The sequence below is a fragment of the Chamaea fasciata genome, unplaced genomic scaffold, assembly GCF_029207755.1.
Source record: "Chamaea fasciata isolate MVZ Bird 193981 ecotype frontalis unplaced genomic scaffold, bChaFas1.0.hap1 SCAF_9, whole genome shotgun sequence".
NCBI classification, from domain to species: Eukaryota; Metazoa; Chordata; class Aves; order Passeriformes; family Sylviidae; genus Chamaea; species Chamaea fasciata.
In genome coordinates, this window is record NW_027094094.1 from 34596709 (window position 1) to 34619730 (window position 23022).

Consider the following 23022-nt stretch of genomic DNA (forward strand, 5'->3'; position numbering starts at 1 on the left):
AAAAGTTGTAGAGTGAAAAGCTCTAATAACAAAATGCATTGCTTTCAAGTAAAACAAATTTCCCTTATTTATTCATCCTCTATATAATCCACAGCATCACAGTACACAGTATAAACCAGGGCCTTGGAACACACCAAATCTCACCTGACACTCTGTGTTTGCTACTGTTATAATTCTGTCTCAGAATGTTGCTTTTGAATTTTTAGGTAGCTAATGCCTGAACTTGTCTTGAAAGTATGATGCGGTTTTTGATTTCTTGTATCCTGCTGGTTTTAAATTGTCTCTAACAAGTGAATTGTAACTGGTTTGAGGATTTGGATCAGGTGCCCCACAGTAAGTGCAAGAATCAGTACCTTTGCAGCTGTGGTTCAATTATGTTGCAAGTTCTGATATCTAGTCAAATATTAGTTCAGCTCTCTTTATTCTCCTCAGGACAGCAGAATAATCCTGCTGGGTAGATTTGTTTGTTGCGTGCTGCAGATTGACATTTTATTTGTAGAAATTTCCTGAGCTGGTTTCCAGCCAAGATGATGGATTCCCAATGCCAGGTGTTCTGATAGGAAATGGACTCCCAGGTTATTTTCTCCTCAGCCTCCTGAGAGACAAGTGCAAGGATGCTGTTGACTGAGCCGCTGTTCACATTTCATCACAAACAGCTGGGCAGAGGAAAAACCACAAGGAATCCCAGTGTGAAATCTCCCCACTCTGCTTTTCAGCAGATATTTTTCAAGTACTAATCTGCTTTATTATTTCGTTGCAACTTTTTTTGGTGATATACAAGATTTGTTTGAGTGTCAGTTGGGGTGTTTTCCCTGTATTGCTTAAATCTTTCTGTTTTCCTGCCACAGGGTCATCCGGTTACGTTCTGGTTTTATCATGCAAGGGGCAGAGACAGCTGAAAAATTGCAGCCTTCGTTCTTGGTCCCTTTTTAGCACGGCTCGCTGGTAGCAGATCAGCATCTAAAAGAGTAGAAATTGCTGCCACATGTGTTGTAGAAATGGGCAGCTGGAGACAGAAATACCTTGCAGTGCTGGTCTCAAAAACACGCTTGTCTCACAGACCAACCTACTTTGCTGTAAAACAGTCAATTGCATGTGTGCAGAGGACAAGTTAAAGGAAAGCAGGCAATTGAGGTAGTCTGCATATCCCATAAAAGCCTTCCCTTTGCAGCTTGTCTCCTCATGCCTTGTTTTATCAAAGTGCTATTCAGGTGAGTTAAGTAGTTCATTACTTACATAACATTAAGTGTAACTATTGAAGCATTCACGTTACAAGTTGTAAAATCTTGAGGAAGGGTTTCCAGAAGCAGCTTCAGGGTATTGGTTAATAGAGAAAATACTGGCTCTGTCAAGTATCCTGTCTGGTGTAAGAAAGCCATGTACAATGTGACTAAACAGATGAAAATACCGATTAGCTGCTTACCAATATTGAACCTGATTTTTCTGCCTAAGTGCTCTTCCTGAAATCAAGCTAAGAGCTACTTTTTTTTCTTCTTTTTTTTTTTTTTTCTTTTTTTTCTTTGAGGGGAGGGGTGATATTTTCATTATAACAAGGAGAGGTAAAAGCAGCGCATCTATAAAGTCTCAGGCTATCTATGGGATCCAGTAATATGCCTGTAAGGAATGTGCAGTCAGCATTTGCAGTCTTGTCATTTGGGCATGTAGTGATGGACAGTACAAAAGGGGACTTGTGAGGATCATACAATGTACAGTACTGGTGATCCATGGACAAAAGTAGAGTTTTAGAGTGTGACTTTTGAGTAGCAGTGGCTCGGAATATGTAGGACTCATCAGAGGTGGCTGTGCAGATGATGTTCTGAGCTGTGAATTAATTTTGTTACTTACTTCACCCTTTAAAGAAAAGGAGGATTGATCCACTTTATGTCTTATTTTCAATGAAGACAGTTGAAAACAAAAAGATTATTCTAAGCAACATGGAATTTAAGAACCTATAAAATTCCGTAAATAGCACACTGAGTTAGACACCAGATCCCTCTGTGAGCACAGGGTTCTAAAGCAAGCTGCTGCCCTTTCCTTGTCTTTTAAGGATTTTGCAGGGTGAACGAGAGGATGCAGAGCTCTGCAGAACAGGAACAATCCGTGCAAGTGACTGTAAGCAGCACGCAGGGCAGGGCTAGAGGGCGGCCTGTGCGTCTGCGCTGGTGCCTCCTTTGCCTGCTCTGCCAGCCCTCGCTTCGTGGAAGTGTAATCTGAGACAGGGCAAGAGCCCTGCCCCTGGGGGAGAAAAGGAGGGACTCTTTCGTCTCTGTGAAATCTTAGTGCACAAGTGAGGCAGGTTCCTCAGACCCAGAGTGGGATTTTCTGGAGGGAGAGTGCCCCGCCCTGGAGCAGCAGGGACAGGGGCGGAGAGCTGGGGCAAGGCTTGACCACAGTGGCAGAGGCACAGAGCCAGTGCTGGAGCCCTCAGAGCAAATGCCACGGAATTCATTTGCTTTCATCCTTAGTCTTTGCTACCTGCGTTGCTGCCTGCGTGTGTGATCCCGATGGTGGCATCCTCTCTTTTGCGGAGCTGCCGGCTGAGCCAAGCAGAGTAGCCTGAGCTGCCATCAGAGGCCTCATCCCCTGAGGTACCAAACCACTCTCTCAGGGCAGCTCAAGTCCTGCCTCTGGCATTTTGTGACTGGCCACGTAAATCCTGGCAGGCAAAAATCCTGTAGCCAGGCTGGCGGAAAAGCGGCGAGCAAGCAGAGCATCGCCAGGACAGCTTTCTCCAAAGGCACAGCCATCGTCAGATATCAGTGGGACACTGGAGCAAACCGGCTTTGCTGGGAGCCTGCTTTGCAGCTGAGTCAGTGGTGACCTGGTGAGTCCACTGCGAGCTGCACTGGGCACTCAGTGTTTAGAAAAAACGTGGTAGGAAGCAGGTGTGCCGGTTGGTTCCCCGTGTTTTGTTCCATGTTTCCTAGAAGAAGTGGCTGGATATAATGTGTCGAGCCTGAGACTGAAATTAACTGTAAGGTGCATTCATGACCAGTGGAAGACTGAATTAGTTTCATTCTTCGCGGATGTTTTAAGCAAAGCATCATGCACTGGAAAAAACGCTGGGGCTGGACGTTATGGGTTGAGTCAGCACAAAGATTCCTCTGAGACAGAGCTACAGACCGTGCTGCTGCTGGAGAAGGTAACGGCGGAGGGTGCACGGCACCGTGGGTGGGGGGACGGCCGCCCGCCGGGGAAGGCACTGTGCTACCTAAAGCCCATGCGATCCTCCGAAATCAGCAGCTGCTTTTAGTCCTAGATCCTCTGGAAATGTTCACACACACAAACGGGGGCAAAAAAAAAAGGCGCGCAGCCCTACGAAGTGATCTTTTAAATCTTTTCTAAAATAAAAGGGAATATGATTAAATAGCTAGGAAGAAATCAGGCTCGGATATATTGAAGTTGCTACCCTAAATATCTAATTATTCACATTAATTTTAACTACATCATCCTGGTGAATATTTATCCATCATTTTCATTTGCTACCTGCAATTAGTACATGTGCAATTGACTTGTCACCTCTGCAGTCTAAAGAGACCGGGCTGCAAAGAAGGGCTTGGTCTACACAGGAAGCACAGCTGGAGATTATCAAATGTTCTTAATGCAAGTTTCCCACGAAAAGTCTTCTGAAATGTGATTGCAGAATACACCCTCCAGCATCACAGTTGTGGGTCATATTAAATTTCTGCTCCTGGTGCTGACTGCTGCCCCACAGCCCTTCAGTTTTCACTCGGGGCATTGGGTTTGGTCAGTAAGCCCCTTCGCTGTTTGCAGTTGCTGCAGAGGGGCAGACTTCGGTCATTAATCCTGGACCCTCTTTTGGTCTTGTCAGGATTGTGTCTGTTTTCCTGCGGAGCATCCCGGAAGGCTGCTCTTGTCTGACCGACCTTTAGCAGAGGGACATAATACTACAGGACCTCTGTAGCTCTTGCAATTTTCCGTGCGGTTTGGGCATGGTTACTGAGGATTTGCCCTCTGTGGAAGGTACTATAGGAGTACCAAGTTCTGATTCTCGAGCCTAATGCAGGTAAGCAATACCTGAGCAGTGCAGTCCTTGCTTTGTGGCAGCTCAGATATCAGATTTAATGCTTTGATGTGAAGCGCTTTGTGTTTTTAACTTTCCCAAGACTAAAGGACAGGAAGCATTAACAATCCAACCAGGAATGCTGTAAACAAAGACCAGAAGATGTTGCAGTGGAGACATTCAGCTGTTCAGCTCCGTAGTAACTGCTAGGTACTTGGTGAGGTGCAAACAAATCTCTTTTCAGTTGGATTTCCAAAGGTCAGTAGGGATTTTCAGAGCTGTCAGTTGGAGATGTTTATTTTTACTTTTCCCTGACTGTAGCTCTGCAATCCTGTCTCTCTAGGGATGAATTATATCTTAATTCGTATTCATTCACATATCTTAATTCAATTATATCTAGAAGTGCATTTTACCTCATTTCAAGCAGGACTGGATATTAGATCACAAAAGCTTTTTGTGGAAGCTAACTAGCAATTCTTCAAGAAAGAATTCAAAACTGCACTTTTTCTTGAAGCAAAAGAAATTCCCAACTTTTGGAAGGCCTGAGGAATTCTTAATTATATGTTTCAAAACTTTTAACAGGAAAATATCTGATGTCAAGGATGCTGTGGTATCCTTGGCCAGCTCAACCTCTTTATTCTTTTCTTAAGATTGTCTTAGCTTAAATCACATAATTCCTTTTTCCTATTTCTGGTATTTCCCCTTCTTTCCCAATAATTTGTATAGAACAGTCACTCCATGACACAGCCCCATTTTCTTACTAGAAAATTTCTTTCTTCATCAGTCTTTTCTTGGGCACTCTGATAACTTTACAGAACTGATAACACCGGGCAACTCCAGCTGGAATTCATCTTCCCTAATCACAAATTAACCTGCTGACCTCTTAACTCAATCCAGGAGAGGTGTTGTAAGGAGCAAGAGTGGTTTAGTGGTCTCCACTTACAAAGCAGTAACATCTATAGGTATGTTGGGAATGGTTATCTCTTACCGTAGTTAAGTTTTATATCACTGATGAAAAAATTATATGTTATTGCTGGTCTCCTGGGAATGATTTAGAGAAACTTGACTCCATTGTTTTTTTACCTCCTTGCTTCCCAGTAACCTCTCTTCTGATGCATAGGATGGCTAGTTGAATAAAAAGGTAAGTTACTTCGGTAAATTAATTAGATTATTTCCCCTATTGTCCTGCCTCTTGCTGCTGTAACAGCCAAAGGGGTTTCTTACAAGTTAGAATTCTCTCACTTGTCTTTGTGAATTTCACTTTTTCAGACAATTAATGCTGAAATGACATTTTCAGGGTTTTACTTGAATTTCTGGAAGCTTAACTGAAAAAAAATATTCTATTTGAGTGTCTGTATTTAGGTAATTTTCTGATTTTAAATTATATATTCTAGTCCTTCTCTTCCAAAAGTCACCACAATGGCTGTTTTCTGCTCTGGATTACTTTTCTCCCATTTCTTGCATACAGTTTGCTCTAGAAAAGCAAGTAGCAAGTTACACAACTAAAATGAAAAGGACGATGTTGTCTTGGGTTTGGAATTTTTTTTTTTTTAAGAAATGACAATATTTAAAAATGAAGTTATTCGTATCAGATTTGCTGTCTGTATTTTACATAGAGAGACTTGACTGCATTTTTTTATCTGCTCTGTTGCAGATAAAACGTAACTGTTTGCAGTAATGAGAAATTCAAGCCACTTGGGTTTTTCATGTTTCCTGACTAAAGGCTGGGATGCTGGGAACCAAGCAATGTGGTTCTTAGGAGACATTTCCTGCTCATGTAGCAATAACAGTATCTGCAAATTCCAGCAGCATTTGGTGAAATGTTACAAATGCCTGGCTATTCCATGTTTCAGACATGTCAGTCACTTAGCCTGCAGTATTTTTATCCTTGGTTGTGGTATACGAAAAGTGTTGGGAATGAGTTTTCAGACTCATGAGAATAGTGAGCCAACGCTTTTGAGGTTTTTCCTTTTGAATCCACGACCAATTTTTTGCTGGGCAATAGACGAGAAGCGAGGGGCATTTGGCACCGCAGCGTTGATTTTGCCAGGTCGCATTTCAGTGAAAAATTATCCAGACCCTGTTGTATGCTGGGTTTAAAGCCCTCGGCACTCAGAACTCCTGCTCACTGCTTATCTCAAGGAGCCTTCCTGGCTATTGTTTGTCACCAGGCAACACTGTGGTCCCACAAATCGCTGTTTCTCTTTATCCCAGCAGTTCAAATGATGTTTGTTCTAGAGAACAACTGAGGCGCTGGTCACCCTGAATTTACAGAACAGGCTACGCCTTGACTGATACAAATAAAGAGAAAATTCAGACCCAAAATCTTGTAACTAACACGAACTGCCCTGCTGTGTTTATTCCCAGATAAAATCCAAAATGTCTCTCTCGTCCCTTCTGATGGGGATCTCATAAGTGGCATGGTAGACACAGGACTGGGTAGAAGCTTTTAAATTCTCCTTGGGAGATGGAGGGGAAGAGAAGGGGAAAATCACGGCAATTAACATTTCCCTCAGAGGCTGAAGCAGGGGCTAATTTAAAAAAAATTTGATCTGATAACTGAGCAAACTCTGTGCAAATGCCGACATCTCTCTGTGGACCACCTCCCGTGCTTAGCTGAATTGTTCAGTCAATTGTTCACCAAACGAGGGTGAACTGCTCCCTCCCACCTTTCCTGTACAGCCTGGGGGGATGCATGCAGGGGTCTCAGCTGAGATTAGCTACAATTACAATACTCGATTTGAGCGCACTGACCTCCTGAGCCTTTGGAGAGAGAAATTGAGGTGACGGTCCAGGAGAATGCATCTCAGTAGCTGCTTGCTTGTTGTCCTTGGTCGTCACCAGCTCGTTTCTGCCATCCCAGCCTGCCTTCTCTCGAGACAGCAGCATTTTCCATGTGCCCGAATGGCCCGACTCCTCCTTTGTGATTCCTATCGAGTAGAAGGGAAAATAACAAAATGAAACATGTTTGCTTAGCCTTTAGAGGCTGAATTTGCTGTCGGTTCAGCATCTCTGTGGCAGAGTTACAGATTATTCACAAGGAAAGCTAAGAAAGCCCAGTCCTTTCCAGTAAGGCTGAAGCTGGGATGGGAATGCAGACTGTGACTTCTCCGGGGACAGGTAATGTGCTGGTCACCTTTCCCAGTGAGGGCCCTGCTGCAGGCTGGAAATTTATATCTCTTGGGAACTATCCTCTTGAAGAGTGACATTGAAAGGACAGTACACTTTTCTGTGAAGTGTCAAGTTTTATACGTTTTTGCTGGAGGTATTGAATGAACTGGAATGAGATCAGACAAGGAATGGTTTTGTGCTCCCGTTTGTGCATTTGTAGAGTAATCTGATCGGTCGAGCTCCTCACTTTTGCTTGTGTGACTCTCCCACAGAACATAAAGAGAAGAGAAGCACTCAGAGAAGCAGCTAAAAAATGGGCATTGTCCCTGAAGCTGCTTTGATACTCAGACAGAATCCCCGTGATAGGAGAGGGATGGAACTGAATCTTCTGAAAATGTTCAGCAACAGCTTAAGGAGTAAGGAGCAAAACTTCTGTTGTACTTGTGGCCTGCAATAACCTTTCAAAGAGCTGGCACAACTTTGGGGAACTATACCAGTTCTTGGGTGATGACTCCCACGTGTAACTTATTTAGTGAGCTCAGCAGGCACCGGCTGCCTGGCTGTGGAGTTCCTCACACTCAGCTTCTCCACATGTTTGTACCATCTTTGAGGAACAGTTTTGAAGTGCCCCAGTGGCACTGCTACACCTGGGGTGCATCTATAGCTGGGTATTTGAGTATTTCCTGCTTATTAGAAATTCTCAATGTTGCTTAAAATGACAGATAAATTCCTGTCCCCCAAGCTACCTGGCAAACTTTTAGGACAGATTTGTTTTCGTTTGAGTAATTTAAATTTGTTCACAGCAATGAATGTCAGGATCAGCACAGTTCTGCTGCGTGTTCATTGGAGCCACAGATCAAACTATGGCCTTGTGAGTAGCTGATTTCTGTGTGGCCTACAAAAAGTCATGACTCTGGAGTGGATGTTGTTTGCCAGGCACTGCACTTACACACAGGAACACACAACCTTGATGAGGATGGCAGAGGCCAGGGATGTGCCCCATGGGATTCCTTTCTTTTGGAGTCCCTTTCTTCCAGTGTCTTTCATCCTGCCCCACAAACAGGGAAGTAGGTTTGCGAGTCAATGGAGAATAATTTTGTACTTCAATGGTGCTGGCTTCTGTGAAATGCAACTCACAGCATGTGGTCATGCTTTGCATTGAACCGGTCAGGATTATTTAGAATTCCTTGTCTTTTTATTTTTTATCGGGCCTGAAATGAGTGGACAGTTAAAATGGTGCTCTGTTTAGCACTGCTGTGGATAGGCTGCCAAACACGAAATACAGTTTGAGTTTCAAACTGTTTTATTGTCAAACACTACCTTTAAAGTTATTTTCAGTAAGGTACTTGATTCAGAACTTACTAACTTGCACATTCTGTGCACTTGAACGTTGTAATTTGGCATTACCTGTTATCACAGTCGTTCCAGTGGTGATTCTGCTGATAGATTTTAAGGAGGAAAAAGGGAAGAAATCATTAGTGGTCTTTGAAGGAGCTTTTAATCTACCTTGCTATTATTTCCTTTTGATCTAATTCTGTGTAATGATTGTGTAAAACTTACATTATTTAACAAAGTTTAGTACCTAGTTTTAGCTGGCATTTAGTCCTTACCACTGACTTCAGATAAGACTCCTGCATGTTTAATGCATTTTCATATAGAATTCTTACTAAGGCGTTAATCCTCTATTATAAAAGCCCTTTCTCAGTAGGGTATGTATTGCACTAACCCTAAATGCTACAACTCAAACTACTGCTAGAACTCCCAGCAGCAAGGTACAAGGGCCTGTGCTGTTCTTCAGAACCCAGATCTGCTCAGATTGAATTACTTGAAAGGTTCTACCTGCAAAAGCGTTTGTGTATTTTTTTTTCACACTATCCCAGCAGTAGGTTTGTTTGGGGTTTTTTTAATAATCTCTAAGTGGATTAGTTGGAAAGAATTTGGTATGTATTGTGTATTTCTCAGTGCTAAAAACTTTCAGCAGCAAAAGCTATTGCTTCTGTCTTTTGGGTGAGAAAAAATTTCAAGAAAATAGGCTGAGCTGTGCCATATCCTCAGTCTTTTGAATTCTTGTACCTTGAATCATGAAAGGCAGATCTTAACTGCTTAAATACCCTTTTAGAATAAGGGTAATTTGAACAGGCCTAATTTTTTCTGTCTTGGTCAGAAAAGACATTCGTTTCAATAGACATGAAGTTAATGAAATAAATTGCATTAATTTGTAGTGCTTCTGCTGTGGTCTTTGATAAAATCAGAGACTTAATTTCAAGGCTGTTTTTAGCTTTTTCTATACTGCCATCTTGCTTGAGCACACATCCACTCCATTGCTGTGGAGAGCACCAGCCGTCTAATAGTGAGCCTGTACATCCGGAGTTCAGTTATGCAAAAAAAGTTATGAACACAGGAGCTATTTACTTGAGAGTTGAAGAGAAAATCTATCGTTTTCTCATGTGGATTCTGTTTGGCATGGCCTCATTACCAGTGTGAGGAAAGCGTAACCTTGTTTCTTTAACTTGATGTTACCCTAGAAAACTTCCCAGCTCCAGGAGGTCAGCAGTGCTCTTGCAGCGGGTGACAGAAGGCAGGGTGGTCGAGGTGGGGGGTGAGGGTGGCTGTGGCAGGTGCAGGTGCTGGCTCTGCTGAACCAGACGACTGCTGCACTTCCTCATTCCTGTCCTCCCTCCTGCCCAAAGCAGGCTCAGCTCTGGGCTCAGGCCAGGTTGCTCTGGGCTTTACTCAGTCACGGCCTGGGAACTGCCCAGGGCCAGAGAGGCTGCACAGGCTCTCTGGGCACACTGCTCCACAGCTGTGCTGTCCTTAAAGCTGAAAAGGTTTTCTGCAGAGCACATCTGAACCCCTGCAGCTGCAGCGGGCGCCTGCTGTGTTTCATTGTCCCGCCATGCTCTGTTGTGCAGAGCCTGGCTCCATCTTCTCAGGGGACTGCTGCCAGGTCCCTCCAAAGCTATTTGTTCCCCAGGTTCTACAAGAGCCATTGTCTTGGCCGAGCCTCCCAGGCCAGGTGTTCCAGGCCTGCCCATCCTGGCATCCCTCTGCTGAATCTGCCCTCATTCCTTGGGTGCTTCATCGACTGCATAATTTATTTTTCTGCCTGAAATTGTTCTACATTTTCAACATCCCACAGACACGTGCACATCTCTATAATTTCCTTTGGAGGCTTCACCCTGGTCAGTGGGATTCAGCAACCCAGTATCTTCACCATAAGTGTTCTGCTAAACTGACTTATTAAAAAAAAAAAAAAAATTACTGAATCTTCTGTAATACAGTAGAGTTGCTTGGTTGCACTGACATCCTTTTGGCTGAAATTTGGATGAACTGAAACATGGAAAGGGTGTTTTATGGCACTAAAGCCTTGGAGACAGTTTGGGAACTGCAGACTAAAGTCATCGAGTTCAGACTAGTGCTGTTTAATCTGCAGTGTCCAAACAACTCCTTTGTGTTGGTAAAGTGGTGGTAAAGATGCTGCTTTTCATTTCTAAACTGGTTTGTTTTGTTTTTCCCTGTGGACCATAAATTCCAGCCTAATGAAAGGGTGCAGAAAGTTATTTTCTAGCAATGGGGACATCCTTAAACTTGGATATCCATTTAGGGAGAGTGGAAGGAAAAGTGGCTGTGCACATACATCAACATCCCAGGCTTCCCAGGCAGGTGTGAAGTTGCCCCTATACCATTAAAGTTTTGTTCTCAGCTGAATGAAAAACCTCCCTGCAATGGGATTTGTCCTAAAACAAGATTGGAGGCCTTCTTGATTCCACTGCTTTGGATGATGGCTCCTGTCCTCACTCCAAGCGAGGACCTGGGTCCATGGGAAGCTCCTACTGCACGGAGCTCTCTGACAGCTTCTGCTGCATGGGGAGGGACTGGGGCAAGGGCTGCCTGGGAGTGAGCTATCATGAGCTCTGCTCCCCTGATCTGTGATTTGCTGGAAAACCTCTGCAGGGAGCCGTGCTCTCTTGAGCAGCTCTGCGGGTGCTGCTCCTCTGAAAGTCTAGAACATGACTTCCCTGGGCTGGGGTATATGAGCTGAAGGCAGAGAATGTGCAAAGTGAATTTCGGCTCATTCTGGGGCAGGGAAACATGACCATAGGGATATCTTACTTCCAAGCATTACATTGTATACTTTTCATGTCTGTCTTTTATGTGACAGCAGCCTTCCAGGCAAAGGAGGCAGTGTAGGATGATCCATGGACAGCAGGGAGAGGGAACTCTGCAGACCTGAGACACTCAAAGAAACACGTGGTTTTATTGCAGGGGTTGTGGGTAAAAGGGCCTTGCCTTCAGCCACCGGCCTTGGCTGAAGGGAAGCCCCAAAGTGAGAGAGCAGGGGGTGGGAGGGTAAAAGCTAAGAGAGTTAAAAGCTAAGAGAGGTAAGAGAGCAAGGGGTAAAAGCAAGACAGCGAGGGTCCTTGTTACAATACATTATATCTCCTTTTGCGTTGAATATTCTACTTTACAGTGACCAACTGGTGGGAGATAGAAATCCTACAGAACTGCTATATTACCATGTCATTCTGTATTCCAAACTCTAAAGGCTACTTTTCTTATCTACCTTTTCCCAGATACCTTGGGGGGCTACTCCTTGGAGCGCCTTTGTTTGCAATCACCCAACCCATCACCAGTGAATCACTTTCTTCCTGCCTGCCATGCCTACATCTCAAAGCTAGCTTTCATTTCTATTTCACTCACAGGTTTTATATTTTTTACTATCTCTTGCCAGACAATCATATTTGTAATCTTTCCTTTCTCACCCTTCCCAACAAGGCAGCAGGAATATCGCAGCAGTGGGAGCTGACCTTTAGCTGTACAGGCACAGGAATGCACGACTTTGCTCCAATGCTTCTATAGTCAATCTTTCACTCTAGAGGTAAGCACCGAGCCAAGCCCCATTACTGCTTGCTGCTTAGAACAAAGGTTTGGACATTAAAGACCTATTTGAATTTCTGAGATTTATTGCAGAAAAGAGGGCACAGCTGGGAGCAGGGAAAAGACAGAGAAGTTTTAGTGGGGAAGTGCCAGGGTTTCGAAGGAGATTTTTTGGACGAGGCCAAGTGGGAAAGCTTGTGCTTGTGTCAAATTCCTGTAGCAGCGAATGGCAGCACCTCAGGACTGTTAAAGGAGTCAGAGATATCGTCAGTTGATTGCTTATTCCTGTTCTGTTGTTTGGCTCCATTTGCAACTTGCTTGGGCCTGTTTAATTTTGTGTTATATTTTATCTCCTTGCAATGAATGTTTTGAAACAATCTGTCTTTTACCACCAAGGCTGATACTAAATGCTGAAGCAGTTAAAGATGACCTTCCTTGCTATCAGCTGTGCTCTCTATGTTCAATGCATATGTGAATTGACTTAAAAGCCAAGTAAGCTACATTATATGAAAAATAATAGTTGATTTTTTCCTGCCAGTTGTACAGTGAATGCCCCAAAGGTGGATGTGCTTATGCAGTTTTGCTTTTCGGCTATTGTGCCAGCTGTGGGTGAAATGCAGATCTCTGGACGCCTTGGGTTGTGTCCTCTTGAACAGCGCATTTGGAACTGTATTCTTGCCAATGTGTACAGGCAGTACCTCTGGAGCTGGAAACCTGCTCCTGAGATGCTCTTGGAGCATCCCAGTGGACACATCAGCGGCCTTGCAAAGAGCTGAAGGGGTTCATCTCTTTGAAGGTCAGAGGTACACATTTCAATGGCAAACCCTTACCCACTGTGCTCAGTTTAAGGAAAACTGTACCAGGCTGAATGTATTGGTGTCTGCTGTGTGACTTGCTCCTATCCGGGCACTCAGGCAGAGGTTGCAGGAGAGAGCTTTTCCTCTTCTTCCTGAATCTTGCTTTGTTTTCAGAACATCTGCTTGTGGGGTTTTTTAATAGCTGGTGAAAGGAATTATGGCCGTGGGCTGCCACTAGCACTAAGATTAAAGTAAGCATTTCATGATGGCTCTTGGGTAGGAACCTCAGACAGCACTTAGAGGTCGTATTCCCAAAAGTTCACAGCACTTGCATTTGGGAATAGGCTTTTATGCCTTGTTGGGAAGGCAGAAAAAGTAGTTGGTTTCTGTTGGTTTTGTTTACTTCTTATCAAGTTGCATGGCATCATCCTTTGAAACTTTTAAGGAATAAAAAATTAATAAGAACTTAGTAAGGATAAATTGATCATAGAAAGTTGAGGACTGTAAAAAACAGAAATTGTGACCAAATGGAGGGCACTCCTTGCTTAAATGTCCTGATTTGGGAGTGTCTGTCCTGGCAGGAATCAGTAGGTACAGAAATCTGATGTTTTCATGTGTTTGTAGCTTCTTTGATGTCAACTGAAGAAGTGTTGGTGACCTTAAACTGACACTTAATTGTTTCCCTGAGAGTTGCACAAAATAATCAAGCAACAGATACTGTCTGATGTTCTGAGAGCTTTAGTTTGTTTCAGCAATAGATTAGACACATTACAAGGTTTGACAGTTTCATTTAATTGAACTATTTACTCTTGGCTTCAGCAAAAGGATGTTTCTGAAAATAGGACCTAGTACAGCACTAGTACAAAATAAAGTTTCTCTACTTGAAATATATATGCTTAAAATTGAAAATGTTGATCTAAACTGCCTTTACAATTCACACAGAATTTTTATTCTTTAATAAGAACAAACCTTGTAAAATCATTAATGTTCAAAAAGGGTTTTGATAGAGCTCCCAACTTTCTATGATGTTCTTATTAACATTTCATTCCTTAAAATTCTTGAATGATAACAAGTGATTTTTGCTATAAAATGTGATCACGATGCACTCTAGTCTATAGAAAAGCAGAAGCCTTGCAGGCGATGGCAGTACTGCTCCTGCTTATGATCTTCCTGGTACAATTCTGCAAAAAGTGAATTACATCAAACAAGCCAAGGCACTCATGCAGAGAGGCACAGGATCTGTGGCATCTTTTGTACAATCCACTCCATGACAGATCCTCCCAACTACAAAACAGAAATATCCGTCTTCTATTTCCACATGCTGTGTCTTCTCTGCCCAACAGATGTTTTGGGGTTTTTTTTCTGGAATGGATTTACTCCTAGCCCTTTATTGTTCTGGAAACAGTTTACCTGAACTTTTAAGAAGTAAATTGAGTGCTGTTTTAACAAATGCCTCTCTGTTCACTTCCCCAGAATTAGGCTGGGTTTCACCCAGATGAACTTGTCTTGTATGTAATTTTTCTGAAGAGTCTGAAGATGCAAAAACTCTGCAACTGTTAAACAACTCAGTGAAAAATGACAATGCTCACATTACAGAGATGAGACAAAAATCACTTTGTGCTAGTCAAGAATACCCAGAGGCTTTTCTGTGTGCTGAGTTTTGTTACCCAATGCTCATATTACAGATGACTCCCCACACTGTGATCAATAAGTGCTCCAAAAAGGGTATTCTTGGGTTTTAGGTGTCCAGGTAATGAGCAGAGTGTGAGCAGACCTGTAAAGCAAAGGAAGGATAAGAATACCTGAGCCCTGGCCAGCTGCCGAGATTGGCTTTAGTTAATGCTGCTCTGCAAAACCTGCAGGGTAGAAGGGAAAGAGGCTGCATTTAAACCTTGCATTTAAGCAAGGGAGAAGCTGAGTTCCTTGACTGCTGTAAGGTTCCTGCACACAGGTGCAAGCAAGTCCTTCCTAAAACTAAGAAGACAGCAGGAAGGTGATTGTCATCAGATCTATGTGGAGTAGGGAAGTGGGCAGGGCATTCTTCAGGAGGCTTTTGAACTGTAAAAGGACAGATACTGAGGAGCTTTAATGAGCATGGTGTTTTGGTGATCTTGCATCAGACCTGTGAGATGCAGCTTGCACAAATTAATAAGTCTTCTCTGTGTGCAAATCTAAGGGATGCAGCTTTTAGTACTTCCAACAAACTTGGGAGACTATTGGAAGTGCAACATCAGTTATTTAGCTACGCAAAGTAAGTCTACAAAGTTTTTAATGAGAACTTGATAGACCCTTGTAGGGTGCTGCCTGCGCCTTTCCCCACATTGCTTATCAATGTTGCCAATGATCTAATTCTTGCTTTCACAATTTCGGATTTTATTTCAAAATCAGAAGGGAATGATATCTAATACTCATGTTGTTAGCATGTGTGCACTATTGACTCTGCAACATTTTAGACTTGTGTTCAAATGTAATTTTAGATTTTTTAAAATTCCTTCAGTATCAAGGTAGCTTTAGCTTAATGCTTTAAGTATTATTCTGAAACGGCCTTCCCTGAATGGAGACACTGGATTAGATGCTGCAGAACAGATACAGACAACAACAGCAAGATAATAATTTTAAAGATAATGAACAAATTTTAATTACACTTGGTATTTTACTCCTTAGCAGTCTGGTGCTCTGCAGGAACAAATGGTGAAACTGGCAGCAGCACGGTGTGCCCACAGCAGAGACTTCAAACAGCAAACTATTCACAAGAGTCATTACTGAATGCTGATGGCCTTTCCCATAGAAAAAGAAAGCTTTGCAATGGTTTCTGCACCTGCAAGGAGTTTCCTAGCAACACCACTGAGGAAACTGTATGCCAGGATTTTCTTTTCAGAGTTCTTTTTGTTGATTATAGCAGCGGTTGTAAAACAAAGGTCAAGAGCAACTCAAGCTCTTCAAAGCAGTGTCGTGTATTTCGTTTACTCGGAGAAGTGTTTGTGTTGTAGTTCTCTGCCCAGAGGATAAATATTGGGTTACAGTGTCATCCAATAGACAACGGTGGTTCAGTGAAACGTGAACATGGCTTAATCTAAAATGTCACTTTTTACTTGCGGGAAAATTCCTGTGAGTGTTGAACACCAGGCTGTGCCTTGTGAAGGAATCGGGAGTCTCTGTTGCCATCTGCCTGCCCTGGCAGCTGGGCACAGCCAGGGGCTTTCAGTGCAGCACGGAACGGGGAGCGCAGAACGGCACCTGGTCGTGGGAACAGACCAACAGCCTAACTAAAGAAAGAAGAAAGGTGGGATTTTCGGTTTTTTCTGTGTTGTCTGAGAAGGTGTATTCGGTCACCGTCTCACAGTGTGCACAGACCTCAGGTGAGTCCCTGCTTCGTGCCTTGTCATCAACAACTTCAGGGAAAATACTTATTTCAGCTACATCATTCACAGGTACCGTATCAGAAGTACTTGCTGGGCTTGTCCTTACTGGATTTACCACCTTGGGAAGGGGAGAGGTCAGAGTTTGTCTGTGTTTTATGGATGGGGGAGTTGACGTGAAGGACTAAGACCCTTTCCAGCTCTCTGGGTTGGGACTGCAGTTACTGGGGAAGATGGGCCACACTCCTGGCCCCTGCAAACTTCTGCTTTTGTCATGCAGAACAAGAATAATGTTTTTGTCTCTTACCAGGACAGAAAGCGAGGTAGCCTAAAAAAGGCATGCAGTTATAGTAAGTTTTTGCTCTCTACCCAGTACACTGAATAATCTCCAGTTCTACAATCCAGTCTAAAAGTGTCATTTTACCATTTCTATTCAATTTTATCTGCTAGACAAGGGACAAAGCCTATCACTTGTATTTTTTTTTCCTTGTGTTTTGACTTGGTGAAGACATTTTGTACTTAGATCATTGGATGTTGACCTTTTTCCCGCTAGCTACTTGGAAAAGTACACGTTCTGCATGGTTTTAACGTGTAAGCAGTCTTCTAAAAAATCAGCAGTCATCAGAAATAATTCTCTCTCTCAGCTCCCTGTTTATTAATATGAATGATGGCTTTGGCTGGAATTTTATACCAAACAAACTAACGTGCTTAAGGCAACTTTCTGTTTCCTTCATTACAAAAGCTCTTGACAAGTGATAGCACCGCTTCCCTCCTCTCAGAAATATTTCCGAGCAACTTGCCAAAGAAAATTAGCTGAGAATAAGGGAAATTTTCAGTGGAAATCTTTCCACAGCGAAGAGAAAGAAATGAAGCACTATTCCATTCAAGCAATTGTCTTTTCTTTCAGGTGACGTGACCCCTGCTGTCATGAACCGCCTCTCGCAGTCATGCTCTGGTCCTTTGGCAGCAGGAATATGCCGGACCATATCGGACATGAACGCAGATCGTGTGACGGTCACGCAGGAAACTTTAATGGAGCAGTTAGTGAAAAATTATCCAGGTAACTTGTTCGTTTCTCCCCCCTTTAAAAACGGCTGTATCATCAGGCTTGGATTTCTCATATTGGACAAGGGATTAGGGAATGTTTACAAGCTGGCAAGGCGAAGGAGTACAAGTTAACAGGCAACTGGTAGAATACGTGACTCTGCATACTTCTCATCAATCTGTGTGTGTCACTACATTGACTGGAATGCAACCCTTTCCACAGATTCTGATAAATCTTTGAGAATAAGAGGGAACTGACTGTAGTTGCATGTTGAGAGTATGCCCTTTCTAGAGGGTGGGAAAGCACAGAAGTGGTATGGAGGTGCTAGACATGGAACAGCATAGAACAGACTGTTAGATCACAGAGACTCTAAGTCCTCCTTAAAGAGACAGGAACACAGCTGCAAAGGGACTACTAGGTAGGAGTCTACATCTGGTATTTGCTATTTAAAAATATAACTGGCCTCAAATTCAGCTTTGTTGGTCATATTCTAGCCCTTTCCTTCCTGAAAGCAAATTACTTACACTAAGTGATTTTTAGTTCTTCACTTCTAGCCCAGTTGGTTGGAGTATGGTGCAAATAATACCAAGGTTATGCATTTGCTTCCCATATGGGCCATCCCCACGGTCCCTTCCAACCCAGGAGATTCTGTGATTCTGATGGGGTGGCAGCCACTTCCCTTAAATGTTTTCTATACATCTGAAAAATATCCCCTTTCCCTTAGAACTGCAACATCAAAGTGTTATTGTGTTTGAGACTTTGTACAGGCTCATTCTGGCCCTCTCAGGAGGCTGCTTGATTTGAGACTGAGCTGCTTCTTTTGAGTCCTCTTAACCTGACAGCTCTGCAAATGTTACAGGCTGATCTGGTGGACATTTTACCAGAGGGAAAAATACCAATGCAACCCCACAAACTGGCACAGAACCATGCCAGGCATGTGTTGCAGTCAATAAACGCACTGAGATAACCACAAGGTAGAATTTGTAGGTCAGCCATAAGTAGTATTCTCAAAGTTTGTAGGGCCTTGAAGGTATTTCCTGCTGTGTTTTCACCTTGCTTGAAGTTCTTAATTTTGTGGGCAGGAGGCCAGATGTCACTAGGCTAAGGACTCTGTGAAACCTGATTGAAAACAGTAGCTGAGACCAGTCTCAGTGAGGTAATAAAATTGCCATCTGACCAAACTACACCAGAAGCTTCAGAGAGTGATGAAAGCCCCCATTAAATAAGATGCCAGGAGGGAAACGCTTTGAACAAGACCTTGTTTGGTTTCTACCTGGCAAAAGGTCTCTCTCAGAATTATCATATCCTGACAGACACAAAGACAACATCCCTGCTCCCTCACAGTGCTGCTGCAGGGACAACCAGAGACACAGCTGGCCTTCACCTAAATGCTTTGGTCATTTCATTTTCAGTTGATTTCAGGGCTGTTGTATGAGAGAGATCTTTTGGCCAACAATCATTTTATTTGAAAACTTATTTCCGATTTAAGTCTTTCTCTTTGTTGTAGGCATTGCAGTGCCCTCCCACGATATATTATATAACATCCTTGGCACTCTAATTAAGGAAAGACAAATCTATCATACAGGAGAAGGATATTTCATTGTGACTCCCAACACATACCTTATCACAAATGACGCCATAGGAGACAACAGAAGGATCCTGCTGGAGGACAGTTGTTGCTGTTCATCACCTTCCATCGCTTATCTGGTAAACATTAACCCCTGTGCAGACCTAGTGAAAGAAAGCATTCCTACAGCATCCCATTACAGATCCTGCCGTTGTTTCCCTGCCCAAAACATGCTCTGTGAACAAAGACGTGGGCAGGTAACGAGCCAGGAATCTAACGGAGAGGGAAAGAGAGGCTGCAGTAAATTGAAGCCTTCAGTTCGAACTCAAGGCATCTCTGCCTCTGCTGAGAACCATTCCTGGGACACCATCAAGTCCCTGACATCGGTGAAAGCAAAGCTGAAAAGCAAAATGTTTGGCCTCAGCCTTTTCTGGAGAAGTGGTTCTACAAAAGAGAAACTCATGAAGGAGTACTCCACTTTTTCAGCCCAGTTTCCTCCCCAGGAGTGGCCAGTCAGGGATGAAGATGACTTAGACAATATTCCACGTCATATTGAACACGAAATCATCAAGCGTATTAACCCAACTCTTACAGTTGATAATTTGATTAAACACACAATATTAATGCAGAAGTCTGAGGAGCAGAATAAATGTATCAGCAAAGAGAAAAAACACATCAGTAATGGCACCTTGGCTGAAGTGCCAGTAGTCAGGCAAAACCATCTTTCAAAGGATTGTGTCCAAAAGGCACCAAGTACAACAGCAAAACACACCAGGAAAACCAAATCAAAGAAAGAAAAGCAGATCAGCAGGAGCAGCAGGAAATCTCACATACGGAGGATAACATCCCAAAATGTGAAACTGGAAGAGAACTTTCCACTGCCCATCAAAAACCAAGAGGCACCTGATGTAGCAGTGGAATCCCATGTGATATATAAGAAGCAGATCAAGAATCCTTTCCAGGGCCTGCCATGGAGACCTGGCAGCTTTCATGCCAGAGGGCACCAAGGTGCTATTAACAGTCAGCCCAAGGGCCCGACTCAAAAGCGAGGAAGGACTTCCCAAAGGCCACAGCCCTTGGCCTCCTCAGGACACTTTGGCTGGAAAACTGAACGGCTGGATGCAGAAAGTGAGGCTGACAAAGCTCAGCAGAACAACCTGCTTCATGCTGATGGGTCTGGCCTTCAGTTAAAGAAAGACAGTTTAAGTGAAAACGGTAGTTATCCACAAGGCAGTAATCTGCAAATAGATAACAGAAGTAAATACTTCCTGGAGAGTAGTATTTCTGAGGAAAATGTCTACAAAAGAACAGTTAAAAAAAAATCCCCTTGCTCCTACATTGAAGATAATGGTGTGTGCAAAGAAGATGCAAAATTTCCATTCCATCTGAAAGATGAGCATTGCAGAAGCAAAGCTGACGCTGTATTTGAGCTGTTAGATCGTGCAGCCAGTGAATTCCAAAGTGTCCATCTTTCAAATTACACAGCCAGTGTTAATCTGGCCCCCAAAACTGGTGTGAAACACAGACCAAAGGCTGATAAAAAGAATGAACTTACATTTAATTACGACTGTGCCAACCATCCTGGATCAATGGAGCTGGAAAGTGAAGGATTTACTGACAACTTCCATCTTCTGAACCAAAACAGACACGATGGTGACACCTGTAACTGGTCACATGCGGATGAGCACTCTGAACACCTGCCCCCTGGCCCTGCCTTTCCAGACACACCAGACTGGAGCACAGCTGTGCCCCTAGACCACACAACTGTAAATAAACGCAACTCTGGAGAGCACGGATGTAAGGGAAGTGCCAGCTTTGCAGAAACAACAGAGGGCTCCAAGGAGCATCCAGAACCAGAGTGCACAGAAGAAGGCCGGGTGTGCAGTCAGGTCCTTCTGAAAGGTCACAGAGAGGATGAAGAAACCGGCCTCACTGAAGGCGGGAGGGGCTCAGCTGTGGCAGGTTTCTGCCACGCTGACTCTGACGCCGGCACTTTTCAGAACCTCACCCAGGAGGAGGGTGAAGGAGCAGCACACTGTGCTTTGGGCTCAGGGATCAAAGAAGTGAGGAACCCTCCAGGAAAAAAAGAGCTGTTCTTAAAGAATACATCTCCTGTGATGCCAGAACAGAAACTCTCAGAAGGCACAGAAAACCACAGCATTACAGGAGACAGTGGGATTGACTCCCCAAGGTGAGAAAACACGTGACACTGAATTAGATGCTTTATCTTCAAACTGACCACCAGATTTAGGCAGAAAAGTTGCAGTAAATCACAAATCCCTTCCCCAACAACAAAATGCTTATTTTTTTAAACTTCGATGTTATGATCCAGAAATACTCATACTATACAGTTCTGCTAAGTCTTTTTACATTCTCCCTAAACTGCTGCTGTCTGTATTTTGTATTTGTTTTCATGAGACAAGAAAACAGCATGAGCTTTGTCTTGCGGGTAGAGAAGACCGAGGACAGAAATGTTAAGAAACATGGTGTTTGATAAACTCAGTGCTGAACACGGTGTTTGATAAGCTCCTGTCAGCAGGCAGGTTCAGCTCACATAGATCTCCCCACGTGGCATTAGATATTGTCATAGATTCTCCAGTTGTACATAAATAGAGATCCAGGAGAAATTTAAGGCAGAAACTGCCATTTGACTAGCCCACAAGAGGCAGAATGTGTGTATCACTTGAGTTTTCACAGCGCACGTTTGGCCTGTAATTACACCCGAAAATCCCTTAATGGAAAATAAATTGGTGTGAAACAATCTTTTATACAGTTCTACGTGGAGACCTCCAAAACTGAACTAAGTGGGCAAGAACCTATGTTAAAAATCACCCCCCTCTTTTTTTTTTTTTTTTACAGCAACACCTAGCCTTAATACCTTAAATGAGTGGTATTTAACTGTAATTAAACCACTGGAGTCCTCATTAGACTTGTACTGTCACCTTGAGAAGCCAGTATAGGAAGGAACACACCACAAACTAGTTTCTAAGGGAATCCTGCTAATTGTTAATCTTTCCCTCAGGCAGCTCTTGGCTGTCACCCTTCCAAGCATACTTCCTGTGTATTACCTGGACATGAAGACTTGAAATCTTTAGCACAATGTAGCTCAGAGGGTCATTTTGACTGTTTGTACTGATGCCACCCGCGGCACTAAAAGCTAAGCCAACTCAGTTCATTTTTGGATTGTGAAGTCTGACTTCTGATAATTATATTATTTTAGGTGGACAGAGAAGAAGATGAAGCTTCCTGCCAAATTCTAAAGGTATAAATAACAATGCAAAAAGGAGGATAAGTGATGAAAGGACAATTGCAATTTGATTATTTTTTAATGAGGTTGGTAAACTCTCCCCTTGTACCAAGGTCACCATACTGTAAATGCAGCTGGCCACATCAGTGAGGCAGTCTCTAAATCAATGCTGTTACTTAAAACTTTTGACAGCAGTGTTTGGAGAAATAACAATGTGTATTTTGTTTGCACTCATCTTTAATTATTTTTGTGTGTCTCCGTGATAATAAAAGTGAGAACTGGCCTTCATCATTCAGACCACAGCACTGGCCTGGAGAGGGTTTGAGCTGCTCTAACATGAACTGCAGTCGGACAGGGCTGTTTTACACTCCAACTCTGGAAAGGGTCTCCTACTTGTGCCACAGAATTCAGCACGTGCTTCACCTTCCATGCTAGAAAACAGATCAGATGAACCAGACACGCACCTGGTTACTACAAAAATTCCTTCAATCCCAAGGTTTCTCTGACTGTGTCCTGCTGCACTCTCAGCGATGCTCTGCCTGCTTGGTGTGTCCGTATCTGCCAAGCAGGGTTTAGTCTTTGCAAATGAAAACCACCCGGTGCTGGTGGCAGGAGACAACACGTGAGGCCAGTGCCATTGCTTTGGGAGAGGCCCGGCTCTGATCCCGACCTTCCCATTGCATAAGGAATCCACAACCCGGCAGCTGCCAGGACTGCTTCACAGATTTTACTTCCCAAGGCTAATTTTGACTTCTTCCTCTCGATTTATCCCTGTAGCTACAAGCGAGACTGTTCTGAGCTCTCATACTGCAAATCACCACAGGCTTGCGGTTTTTAACTCTTAAGTCATTTGGTCACACTGACCTTTCCTACTTTAGACTTTTTATTACTGAACACTTCTCTGCGGTAGTTATTGAGGCTAAAGTCATGAGCTTGTGAAGCTGCGGGAGATTTGCTCCGGGCAGGGCCCCGGCAGGGGCGGCGGGAGGAACCC

The 23022-nt window shown here is 43.4% G+C and overlaps 1 protein-coding gene across 6 annotated transcripts; it reads left to right on the forward strand.

Annotated features, from left to right (window-relative positions):
- The first annotated feature begins 4913 nt into the window (after positions 1-4913).
- On the forward strand, positions 4914-22971 carry STOX1 (storkhead box 1). 6 transcript variants are annotated; one of them, XM_066191861.1, is made up of 5 exons: positions 4914-4986; positions 5123-5165; positions 17077-17229; positions 18722-20972; positions 22002-22971. In XM_066191861.1, the coding sequence occupies exons 3-5, from the start codon at positions 17097-17099 to the stop codon at positions 22039-22041; spliced, it is 2424 nt and encodes an 807-aa protein (XP_066047958.1). In that variant the 5' UTR covers positions 4914-4986; positions 5123-5165; positions 17077-17096; the 3' UTR covers positions 22042-22971. The 6 variants fall into 6 exon arrangements, with proteins under 6 accessions (XP_066047958.1, XP_066047960.1, XP_066047959.1 ...); XM_066191863.1 differs by lacking the exon at positions 5123-5165 and having other exon boundaries at positions 4933-4986; XM_066191862.1 differs by lacking the exon at positions 4914-4986 and having other exon boundaries at positions 5034-5165.
- Positions 22972-23022: the final 51 nt, after the last annotated feature.

What these genes read in the sequence shown, in the direction of transcription:
- STOX1 (XM_066191861.1), top strand. Translation starts at nt 17,097, where the DNA reads ATGAACCGCCTCTCGCAGTCATGCTCTGGTCCTTTGGCAGCAGGAATA. An exon ending in GTTAGTGAAAAATTATCCAG is followed by an intron (nt 17,230 to 18,721) that starts GTAACTTGTTCG and finishes TCTTTGTTGTAG; the next exon opens with GCATTGCAGTGCCCTCCCAC. An exon ending in AGTGGGATTGACTCCCCAAG is followed by an intron (nt 20,973 to 22,001) that starts GTGAGAAAACAC and finishes ATATTATTTTAG; the next exon opens with GTGGACAGAGAAGAAGATGA.